General features: G+C 46.8%; 1 protein-coding gene across 1 annotated transcript in view; it reads left to right on the top strand.

The window, feature by feature from the left end:
- The window catches only part of LOC142767280 (mannan-binding lectin serine protease 1-like), a 70,717-nt gene that overhangs the window by 40,838 nt on the left and 17,360 nt on the right, over positions 1-12,519 (top strand). The window contains exons 3-7 of the mRNA XM_075868664.1: positions 2,130-2,295; positions 3,362-3,543; positions 4,222-4,440; positions 6,313-6,480; positions 8,691-8,894. Of these exons, the coding sequence (XP_075724779.1) occupies positions 2,130-2,295; positions 3,362-3,543; positions 4,222-4,440; positions 6,313-6,480; positions 8,691-8,894 (939 nt within the window). The remainder of the gene's footprint in view (positions 1-2,129; positions 2,296-3,361; positions 3,544-4,221; positions 4,441-6,312; positions 6,481-8,690; positions 8,895-12,519) is intronic.

Here is a 12,519-nt window from a genome sequence, read left to right as displayed (position 1 = left end):
CGGTTAGAGTATTGGTGGCAGAAAATTAGAGAGAAAGGACAAAAATAAATATTGGAAAAATAAAATATGGACAGTGTGCCGTAAATGGCAGAGAACTTAAGCTGAAAATTTACCTTTTTTTCCATTAAGATAGAATTTATCGAAGTAGAGGCATTAGGCCAACATAAAAAAAGAAAAAAGGTTTTTTTTTTTGTCGAGCCTGGTGGCATACTTGTCACCACCCCGTTATAAAGGGGACGCTCATAGCATCCATCCATCCACTTTGGTGCGTGCTCTTGTGGGATTTGAGACCGCATTGGCTCTTGCTTTAAAATACGTTCGCTCTTGGCTCTTTCGGCGGCAGTCTGCGTGCTTCGAGTACGAGCGACGAAGACAAGGCGGCGAAGCGGAGGGCTCGGAAAACGGCTGCAGCGCGTTTTCGCCGTCTTTCCATAAGGATCAACTGGGTAAGTATTACGGAGGATTCATGGTTTACCGAATCAAGGCTTCAAGGCTTCGCCCACTCAAGGCTTCGCCCACTCATCAGAATTCAAGGCTTCGCCCACTCATCACCATTCACTCCGTGGATATGCTGTGATTTTTTTTTGTTTTGTTTTTGTTTTATGCACTCTCTCAGCAATAACGCGATTGTTCATAGAGTGCAAGGGGGAGTGGCCACGGCTGGCACCGCTCCAGTGCATGAACAGACGGACGGACGCTAGTGTGAGAGATTAAGGACTCTCGCCTAAAGATATACAAACAAGAGTCCTAAAGTACTAGACTGAAATGGGATGTGTAAATAGAACCTATCACCGAGCTCGACTTTATTTATTTATTTATTTTATTTATGAATACTGCAACCCTAACATAGGGTGTTGGCAGGGTGGATATACATTTGATAAGTTTACAAATCGGCAAACAAATAAATATAAAACAGGTAAGGCATTTACACACTTTCATAACGAAAAAAAAGAACAGTGGTTTGTAATAAACCGGCATAAGAACATATAGAGAAATGAGCGCTAAATTCAAAATGATCACAAGTGGAGAATGGTTACAGTGATTGAAATAAACAACAGGAGCACATGTCATAGAAATTAGACACTCGCTGCTAGAGCTGCGCAGCAAAAAAGTTCAAGGATGACTGGGAAACAACTTCGTTACTAAGGTTATTCCATTCGGTAATTGTCCTAGGGAAGAACGGATACTTGAATGTGTTATTACGGGTGGAAAATGGGGTTATTGTAAAGGCATGTCTCTGCCTTGTGGTATATCCTGTGGAAAAATGAAGTATATATGTGATAAGTCTAACTTAAAATAACCTTTAACTAACTGAAAGAAAAATTTCAATCTTAATACTTTATTTCGTTGTGTAGGTGTTGGGAGGTTAGCTTTTGCTAATAAACATGTTATACGCCTTCCGATTTCCACCTTGCTAGTTAAGCATGCGCCTACGCACCTTTATAATACGTACACTCGTTTTTTTGTTTTTTTTTTGCGTACGCCCACACATTCGCCGCCGTTTCGTAAATGGTCGTCCCTGCTGTTGCACCTTCCTTTCGCGAGAGCTCGTCATCTCAGCCTTCGTAGCCATCTCTCTTCTTCTTTTACCATCTTCGCTCATTCTTTTCAAGAAGTATCAATTAGGCAATTAATGATTACGTATAAAGTGAACATTTGCGACATGCAGGGAGTAATAGTCAAGAAACCAAACCGAGAGGTCGGTCAAATAAAGCTGCTTGGGCGAGTCGGCATTGCATGATGAAGAAAGAAATGCGCTCGAAGAACGTTAACGCAAGTTGATAACAGGACCGACAACAAAGCTGAAGGCGCCCCCACATTCATCCTTCCCACATTTTATTGAATGCAGTTTTTTTAAGGTACTTACAGTGCCGCACGGCGTTTCAGCGAGGGGTGGTCATCACATGCAAATTGCGTAATTTTATGCAAGACAGCTTGAAAAGAAGGGTGGTCGAACTTGTTGGCGACGGAGTCACGGAAAGTAGTTCCATTCAGATTTTGTCTTTGGCTGGAATGAATTGAAGAAAAGGCTTGTCCGGCAACTTTGCACCGGTGCGATGGCACCGGGTGCAAAGTTGCGCGACTGAAAAAAACTGTCCGCTCACTGTTCTTTTCTTATCGACTCGCAGAATGCGGTGGAAACCTGACGGCACTGTCGCGGCCAGCCCGCCTCTACAGTCCTGGCTACCCGAAGGCCTACGAGTCCAACAAGCTCTGCCGCTGGGTCATCACCGCCGAGGGAGACATCACGCTGCACTTCGTCAACGTCGAGATCGAAGATTCGCCCAGATGCGAGTACGTCACGCGTCGTTAACGCGGGGGCGAATCGGCGACGGTTCGTCACTGTGTGCTTGCGAAAGGCTCTGCAGGGTGTTCAATCAGCAGCGTGTTTGTTCAGTTAGGTACAGAGGAAAAGCGGATTACAACAACAACAACAACAACAACAACAACAACAACAACAACAACAACAACAACAACAACAACAACAACAACAACAAAAAGAATATTCAGTTATATACAAGCAGAGAGAAGGGAACTGAGGGATGCATGGCAATGATTCTGTTGGGTAGTTTGTATCACAGTTGCACAAAAGTTAAATTAAATGCATTAACACTTATGCTTCGGCGTTGACCCCCGCGCTTGCCGGATCGATAGGTTCGCCTATTGCACGTGACTGCTCGGATATGCTTTCGTGCCTTTCTCTCTTTCCCGCGGTAGTGCGCCTCTTCGGTTGTCAGTTGGCATTTGAGATGTGTTCGCTTCCTCCTTCTCTCCGTGTTTGCACGACCATGCCTTTTTAGTATGAACACTTACCAACTAGCCCAGGTTTCCGTTATTCTAAGCACGTCTTCGTTCAGCGAACCGGTAGAGCAGGAACACACAAATGACAGAGGAAGAACCACACAGCAGGAGCACTTGGCCTGTGTGATTCTTCCCTCTGTCTTTTGTCCCTCTGCCCGCGCTCCCAGTTCGTTGAACGAATATGAACTGCCAACTGGCCCACCTTTCTATCCTCCTAAGTAACTCATTTCTTATTCATTTTCTTTCTTGAATCTATTGAGAAGTTTGTCTTTCTTCGTACTTGATTAATTAAAAAGGGGCGGGGGGGGGGTACTGCAATAACATTTCCCCCCTTCGCCACAAAATGGCGAACCCTGCTCACGCCGATGGTTGGTATTGTCATCGTGTGGTCTGCCTTATCGCCTTTACTTCAACGCCTTTAGCGCTACAAAACGACTTTCCTTGATTGTAGTGATATTGTGCATCTGCATGCGGCACCTATCGTAATGCCACCTTGATAGCATTGGGTGACAATATGCTCCATAAATTACGACGTCTGTGTCGCTTCTGGTTCGTGCAGGTACGACAACATCGTCGTGCTCATCGGACCCAAGCAGGTGCCCATGGACAAGATGTGCGGCACCATCACGAACCGTACCATAGCCATCAACTCCACCGCGGTCACGGTGGCCTTCAAGTCGGACGAGTCGTACGAGGAGAAAGGGTTCTACCTGGAATTCTCGGCCGACACCGGGGTCGCAGGTCAGCAATGAGACCGTGATAGAGAGCGGCTTCTGCTGGTGACGTTATATGCTGGTGTCAATGAAAACTGAAAAATTCACATCTTAAGGTGCGTTCACATTCGTTGACGTGATGAACGTTGACGTACGTCACGGCAGCTGACTCACAGTCCGAGGATTGATGGATGGATGCATGGATGGTTGGGTGGATGGGTGGATGAATGAATGCATGAACGGACGGACAGACAGACAGACAGACAGACAGACAGACAGACAGACAGACAGATAGATAGATAGATAGATAGATAGATAGATAGATAGATAGATAGATAGATAGATAGATAGATAGATAGATTCAGACAGAATCACTTCTTCTTGGGTCTGATGATGAACATTCATGATGTGAAGCACCGCATATCACAAAAGCTCCTCGAAATAGATGGATACAACTTGTTAACTTTGACCACTTGGGAGTTTGGGTAAGTTTTGATATCTTGCATTGTAACCACGATTCCTAACTTCGTCCTAACTGACGGGCTGTCAGCACAGTCAACGAAAAGGTTTTTTAATAAAGACACATCTGTTGCTGCGATTACCCATATTTACGTTATTTCATTCATTGCCAGAAAGAAAAACGTCAATTATTCGATCGATCAATTGATAATTTTTTTTTCGTTTTTGCACGTGACACCATACGCAGAGATATCGGAGAACGCTTGCGGGGACACCATCACGGCGGACGAGGGAAACGTGACGAGCCCTGGCTACCCGTTCGAGTACCCGGACAACAGCAGCTGCTGGTCGCTGATCAACGTCGAGCCCGGTCGGGTCATCGTCATGAGATTCAAGGTCATCGCACTGGAATTCGACGAGACGTGCGCCTTCGACTACGTCGAGATCTTTGACGGCCCCACCGAAGGTGCCTGTGGAACGCTGCTTCTGCGCGGTTATTGACTTGAAAAATTCTTGCGGACGGGTTGTCATCTAGAGGCAACTTTTCGATAAGTGGCCTCGACGACTTCTTCGAAGTTGCAACTTCGTGTTTCAGTGCATGTTTGTAAATGCTTCGTATCCTCTCCCCCAGTCTAAAAAAAGGAGGAAAGGGCACTTGAACTACTACAGTCGCCCTTTTTCTAGGTGGTGGTGATGATGTCGCCATAGGCAGGCTTATCCTGGCAGACCTGGCCGGCAGTTACTCCACCCATAGGTGCGAGTACGAGGGGGAAGCCCCCTCCCACTCCCCTCTTAATCATATAGGAGTGAGTAAGGGGGGGGGGGGGGCGAACCCTGCTCAGTACCTTTATTCAGTTATGATGACGCTGGTTTTGCACGGTAATGACGGCCGGAGGCTTCAGAATTCACATTCCAAGAACAATTACACTTCCGGTCTTGAATGCAGAAAAGGGACCAGAGGCATCATTTTGTGAAGCACATCGTGGCTACATTTTCAGTTTCTTTCATCCATTGTTAAGCATGTCGAGCTCGACTAATGCAAAGGAGAAAGGGCGCTGCAAAAATACTTTGCCCCCCCCCCCCCTCACCCCGACGAAATCCTATAGGCACCTATGGCTCCTCCACACTAGCGACCATTTTTATGCACTGTGTCTCACCATACTTCACTTAAATGATTTTTTTCGCAAAAGACGTAGAGCCATCTGTGCAGAAACCCTCTTTTTTTATGTTGTCCATTAACCGTCTTGAGACAGGTTAGTTGTACCCTATACTGATGAGTGGTCGTTGCTATAGTAATTCTGTGCAGTACTAGAGCAACCACAGTTGGGGACACTTGCTTCACGTGCTTGGTCGAGAGTCCAGTCGTGCGAAGCTAGATATCCGCAGAATTACGACTGAACGCCCCCAAGTCCGAATCTCGTCAAAGCGCCGCAGCGATATCGTGTTCACTTGCGGCGAATGCAGGTAACATTATCGCCGAGTCGAGCGCGGCGGGCAGCCGCCCTTTCCGACTCGATGACGCCAAATAAACCCAGAGAGCGTCACATCTATCTCCCTCTCGGAGCAAGAGTGATTCCGGGACCAGACGAAGTTGCCCGTAACCCCGATTTCATTGCGCTCGGGACATATGGACAAGGAGTGCCGAATGCCTCAAACAACCATGCAGTAATGTAGGCCGATTGCGTTCTTGCTCAACCCTATATGGCAGGGGCGTAGCCAGGGAGTGGCACAACGGGAACGTGCCCCCCCCTCCCCCCCCATTTGCCACCAGAAATTTTCTTTCGCAATGGCATAGAGGGCGAGAAATGGCTATCTTAAGGGGGGTGCTCCTCCCGAAATCAATGTGGTGCCCTCCCTCCCCCACCTCCGAAAATTATTTATGGCTACGCGCCTGCTATATGGACCTTTCCTACTCTTGCTGAGTCCCTTAATTTTTATAGCACCTTCCACCTTAAGACAAAATTAAATAGCAAAACACAACAAAAGCGCATTATGGAAACTCCATAAAAAGGCTATCGAAGTGCCCAATGACAAGTGTAATAAGAAAAGTCGGAGCTAGGTCGACATGTTGACGCGTCTTGTTTGTGCATTACATTTTGTTGTGGACCTCGCGTATGATCTGTGACGCAATCGTTAAAAGACCTAGCCTTCTTAATGACTAGTCTAATGAGTTCCTCAATGACATGTATGCTAGAACCCCTGAGCGTAAGAATGAGCGTAAGAATGTAAAATGTACTGTGTACCCTGAGGGTAAAATAAATAAATAAATAAATAAATAAATAAATAAATAAATAAATAATTAACGATCGTAACTATACATTGTTTTCGCTCTTTACAGACTCCCCTTCGTTCGGCCGCTTCTGCGGGGACTCCCAGAAGCGGATCCTGCGCTCGACCAGCAGCAGCGTGCTGGTGCACTTCAAGTCGGACGACCTTCTCAGCAATCGGGGCTTCCTGCTTCAGTACGAAAGCAACAGCGGCGGCATCAAGGTCAGCCACGACGGAGGTAAGCGATGCCTGGACAGATGACCACCGCCGACTGCGACTACGATCGTACCGTTTCCGGCGTTTCTATTTTCTGTTTATCTATTTTGTTTGGTCTCGTTGAGATGCTTGTAAGGCATAAGGAACGACACGCAGAGACAATCAAAAGAACGACTCCAGCGAAGCAATATTAATGCGACAGTATTTTTCCATTTCGACGCCGTAGAGAGAGAGAGAGAGAGAGAGAAAGAGAGAGAAGTACTTTTACATAGCGACTCCGGAGGCGCTTCCTATAAATCAATCGTATAAGGCCGGTACGTTCCAACTTCACATCGGAAGGTGATGAAGGCACTGTTGAAGGCACTGGCAACTAGCGACAGCGCAGTGCCGGAGCTAATCGCGGAACGAAAATTTCGGAACTAATCTTGGAATGAAAAATTATGCTTGCAGAATATCCATGCGTTTTTTAAAATAAACCACTGCAGGTTTAACCACTATCTAGCTTTCCATTGCACCGCGAAAAACTGGGTAAAGAAAAAGCGGTTGTCAGTCTCTTTGAGGCAGTATCATTGCATACACAAATAAGCTCAGAAGTCGGACCATTCAGTAAGGACTTGTATGAGTTGAGCAGCAGATCGGCTGCAATATATATATTCTAGGGCTCGAAAACTGAAGCGAAAGTGCTACTGACCATGTGTACGGCGCAGCAATTAATTTTTTTCCCGTAATTACGATAGATTCGGCCACGCTCAGGAAGATAATACGTGCTCGCTTGAATTCCGGCAAGCATAAACGGCCTTGAATACTGGGGACTTCCCCGAGGAGCACTTGTTGCCCAACGGCTCCTACAGTTACTCTGAATTTTCCGGTTGCGCTGCAGCTTATTAACCACGTGTGGCGCGGAAACAGTTGTAGCGCAGAAGAAAAAGGACAAATATGTTTTCGAGTTTCAGAAACTTCGAGGTAACGTTAGAGCTTAGAGGGGAACTCTGGAGTTTCATTAACCATATCATGATGGTTTTCGAGAGGTAAAGTAGTGCAATTTGGGCAGAAGATAGCAAACAATATGAAATAATTCTACAAAATTGCGGCGAAACTATAACCAACATGAGTAGAGAAACTTCGAGCGACGTCTTCGTGGAACATTGATAGGAGGTCTATCTGAACATTATTACTCCGAGAATTCCGTTCGTAGCACTTGATACTTGATACTGATCTACTTGTGCTATTCGAACCTTAGTGCTTGATGATTCCTTCTTTGACATGCTCGTATATCACCGATTACATTCAATATATTACCCCTCCACACATTTGGAAAGCCAGCGCGAACACGACAGAGACACATAGCTCGTTAGTGCATAATAATCTTCCTCGGCCATCGTGTCAATGCTGTTTAACTCGAGTGATCGGTGCTCTATTTGGCCCCTTTTAATCTCGTACCTACAAATGTGGGGCATCACAGCCTGCAATTCAATAGGGAAACTTTTATTCAGAGAGATGACACTCGAGATATCTTTATCAAGAACTTGCCGGGAAATAGTTTGCGGGAGGGAGGTAGTGGCACCTTCCCGTCTCTTCCGACACTCCCGCCTCTGATATATAAACAGTGAGGTGGTGTATGAACACTAGTGCGTCGAATGACGTGCGAGTGGATGCAAGTATAGATGTGAGCCCACACAAGGCTGATAGTAATGCTAACTTTGTGCAATAAGTACTATAGGTCGGCAAAAAATAAATAAACAGTGGATCTCACCCGGACTCCCAGAAATACGTTTTGCCTTTGGGACTAATTCTCACTCACTCATTAAAATTTTCTTCAACGAGACACATTCGCCCTTAGACTCGCTAAAATATTTCTTTTCCGGAATCTCTCAGACTGAAACTCACCAAAGAGAGAGAGAGAGAGAGAGAGAGAGAGAGAGAGAGAGAGAGAGAGAGAGAGAGAGAAGGAATGTAGGAAAGGTAGGGAGGTTAACTAGACTATGCATTCAGTTTGCTACCCTACACATGGGGAGGGGGAAAGGGGAGTAAAAAAAGAGAGAAGGCAAGGTTAACCACTCGGGCTCACTCAGACTCAGACTCACGGCTCGATTTGAGCCAGAGTCTGGAGAGTCGACTCATTGGTGAGTTTGGCGACCTATGGCTCAGACCAGCTCTGCTTGAACGTGTGGACTCTAACAACCAACTGACGAAGAGTTGTGACGCTAATGTATACTTCGATGCCCTGCGCAGGTTGCGCCGTCGCGTCCGACGCGGAGAACGGCACCGTGGCCACGCCCAACTACCCGAACAGGTACCCGGCCTCGGCCCACTGCCTGCTCGATTTGGAAGCTCCGCGGGAAGCCAAGGTGGCGCTGCGGTTCGTCGACTTCTCGCTCGAACCGGACGAGAACTGCACCTTCGACTTCGTCGAGATCTGGGACGGGTACCAGGACGGTACGTGCAGAGGCAACCATAGCAGTTACTGATGACGCCGCTACGAAGTGATGCCTGGAATGAACTCGTGGATCGGGCTAGTTGGTGCACATCCATCTTTGTAGGAAGCGCTCGTCTGATGCCTTGTTTCTTGCCGTTCCTGCGTAGCTTAATTTTGCGCGTCTACGCAGATTGATGCCCTAAAGCGTCACGGCTTCAGCCATTTCCAGAAGCTGATTCTAACCTTTACCTGCCACTCTACGATCTTCTTTTGCTCTTCAGAGGGGCCCCGCAACACTTCCCCTTTGATTGATTGATTGGTATGTGGGGTTTAACGTCCCAAAACCACCATGTGATTATGAGAGACGCTGTAGTGGGGGGTTCTGGAGATTTCGACCATGGTGGGGTTCTTTAACGTGCACCCGAATCTGGACACACGGGCCTACAACATTTCCGCCTCCATCGGAAATGCAGTCGCCGCAGTCGGAATTCGACCCCGAGACCTGCGGGTCAACACTTCCCCTTTTACCATTTACCATTTACTGGCATCTTTAATTGAGTTTATTGCCCCACGAATAGACAACCACAATTTTTTTTTGAATCCGTCGTGTGTGAGAGGAGTTACAGATAGTTATTCCACACTGCAATTGCTTTCTCGCTTCTATCGACTCGACGAACGTGTTGGAAGCTAAGCAGAGAAAGGTCACACGAAAGAAAGAATTTACGTCACGCGTACGTCGTGACTTCTAGCACTACTTTTTTTTGTCATCTGCGAATGCGAGACTTAGCCACAGAAGCAAAATATTACACGTGATTTGCCTTCTGCACTGCTTCACCATGTAGACGCCCGTCCGTTTTCCCTGTCTCACATGAATGTCGTACGTGTTCAACTGATTGCACTTCACTGTGTGCGTTAACGACTGCGCAAGCGGCGCAAAGGCGAGCGCTTTGTGCTGAAATTGTTCGCGTGTTTTCTTTCAAGAAATAAGTGGCGAGGAAGATGCATCGCGAGTGCGAAGGTGAGCGAAGGAGAGGGGTAACCACTCTCTCGTCTTTTGAACGCGGAGTCCATTCGAGGCACGTGCGGTGAACTTTGGAGTTGTGAAACAGTAATTTAACGATAATTGAAAAAAATGCCTTTTACTTTAGGGCCCCTTCAACTAACGCTATCGCAGACAAAAAAAAAAAAGACTAGCCTTTACGCTTTATCGTAATTCCTTACGGTCTGTCGTACTTGTTCGAATATCACTTTGACTTGGGCGAGTTGGGACATCCTCGGATAGGTTTAGCGTGATTTGGACGAAGAAAGAAGACACAAAGAACAGTTCTGCGTGTTTCCTGTCTTCGTATAAATCGCGCTAGACTTATCCAATACTGTCGTACTTGGTTCATAGCAGTTGCTATTAGGCCCTCGATAAAAAGGTTTGGCTTAGAAGGATCTCCATTTCTCTTATTTACATACGTCTACATACGAAAACGTGTAACACGTTCAAACTTGACTACTAGGGTCACCTCCTAAAAGGTCAACAGCTACTATCACCATAGGCCGACAAACGCTGCGTTACTTTCTGTTCACGTAGATGTATACGTTTAAGGAAATGTATGCAAATGATGCCGAAAGTTGCTGAATGCGGATCCTGACAAACGGGCACGAACTAGGAGTGCTTGCTCGCCCCTTCAGCCCCAAACGCTACGGCAGTACGCAAACGCAAATTGTTTTTTCCACACCGAGTACATGCGTATTCGTTAGGGGGATTTCCCCCATAAGACTCGGTAATGTTGCTGCGACTGCATCTTGGCAATGGTGTCGCTCGAGAAGGCTAGTTAGCTGGGACTTGTCCCGCATCGTATGCGTATAAAGAAAATCAAACTCGTTTATATCGTTTGCCACTGTCAGCTATATATATATATAAAACTTAAACTTTCCGTGCGCTACACAGGGAAGGTCGAGTTGCCACGTGCCACACCATCTGCACAGGCAGTTGCCATGCGATTTTTATTTCTTAATTCTTTGTTCACATCTCTCGGTGAGTTGAACAATGAGCACACATAAACCTATTTTTCTCTCCTGTATGGCTGCGATACAAGGACACAATGAAGGCTTCCATTTGTCCCTATTACGTCGTGTCGCGCGCTTAATATTCTTCCTTTTTAGGGGCCGTCCACAAAGCCACTTTCTTTTTCTTTCTTTTTCTTTTGCTCAGTAGCCATTGCTTCGCGCCAGCCTTATTGGGTGGGTGCTCTGCCCTTTTATATTGAATTGTCGCCGGCACGGGGCCTACCCAAGCGCGGAAACACCTTTCGGTAGCCTCTTGTCCTATCACCCTTTCTCTCTCTCTCTCTCTCTCTCTCTCTCTCTCTCTCTCTCTCTCTCTCTTTGCACGCATACACGCTCCTTCAAAACACGCATTTGTAACTTCTTCCTCTCCCTCTTTCCTCCGTCGGTCCTTCCTTTTCACACTCAGAACGCACGGCCTCCTTTGAAACACCTTTTAATAGATGCCCTTCTCTTTTAAACACACACACACACACACACACACACACACACACACACACACACACACACACACACACACACACACACACACACACACACACACACACACACAAAAAAAAAAAAAAAAAAAAAAAACGCGCGCGCGCGTCTTTTGTTAGTTTTTGTTTCTCTGCTCCCCCATTTTCTCTGGCTTTCGCGCACAAACCCACACATCCTCAAAACACCTTTTCATGTGTGCTCGCCCACTCTTTCTTTTATCTTCTATTTATCACGCACTCTCTCGAAGCACCTTTTAATACCTTTCTCCCCCCTCACTTTCTTTTCTCTTTCACACACTCATCACCTATTCGAAATGTCTTTTGGGAGCTACTGTCTCACTCTCACCCAGTTTACTTCCCCCTCTCTCACTATCTGTTCAGGCCACCGGTCACGCAACGGTCGTGTTTTTTCCCGCATCGTTCGTAAATGCGCAACTGGTCCCCACGTGCGCACTTCTTCGGCTGCTGGTAGCGGGTTTGCTAACGTTTTTTTTTTCCTTACTGAAGACGCCATCGGCGTGGAGGTCTTCACTGTAACGAGCCTGCCGTGATCTAGTCGTCTTAAACTTTGTTTTGTTGCTGCGAGAGTACTTACCTCGTCTTTCTGGAAAGTCCTGACAAAGACCAACGTCCTGCGCCTGCCGTCCGGCTTTTTCATATCGAAGGGCTTGTTGTGATACATGATCGCACGTCGTCACAGTTCAGCGCATGTTAGCAGCTTTAGCCAACTCGTTCGCAAGTGCTTCTTTACTTATGAATGCATTTACAGTACATACAAGCGTTCACCCTTTACAAACGGCGTCTGTTTAATAAATCTCACTGGTACACATGCGCGCACGTCAGTAGGAGTCGCCCCGCCGCGGTGGTCTGGTGGCTAAGATACTCGGCTGCTGACCCGCATGTCGCGGGCTCGAATCCCGGCTGCGGCGGCTGCATTATCAATGGAGGCGATATTGTTGTAGGCTCGTGTGCTCAAGTTTGGGTGCACGTTAAAGAACCCCAGCTGGTCGAAATTTCCGGAGCCCTCCACTACGGCGTCTCTCATAATTATATGGTGGTTTTGAAAGTTAAACCCCACATGTCAATCAATTTCAGTGCAAGTCGACATTGT

Source organism: Rhipicephalus microplus, chromosome 7 (assembly GCF_043290135.1).
Source record: "Rhipicephalus microplus isolate Deutch F79 chromosome 7, USDA_Rmic, whole genome shotgun sequence".
Classification (NCBI taxonomy): Eukaryota; Metazoa; Arthropoda; class Arachnida; order Ixodida; family Ixodidae; genus Rhipicephalus; species Rhipicephalus microplus.
This window is presented reverse-complemented; position numbering and strand designations above follow the sequence as displayed.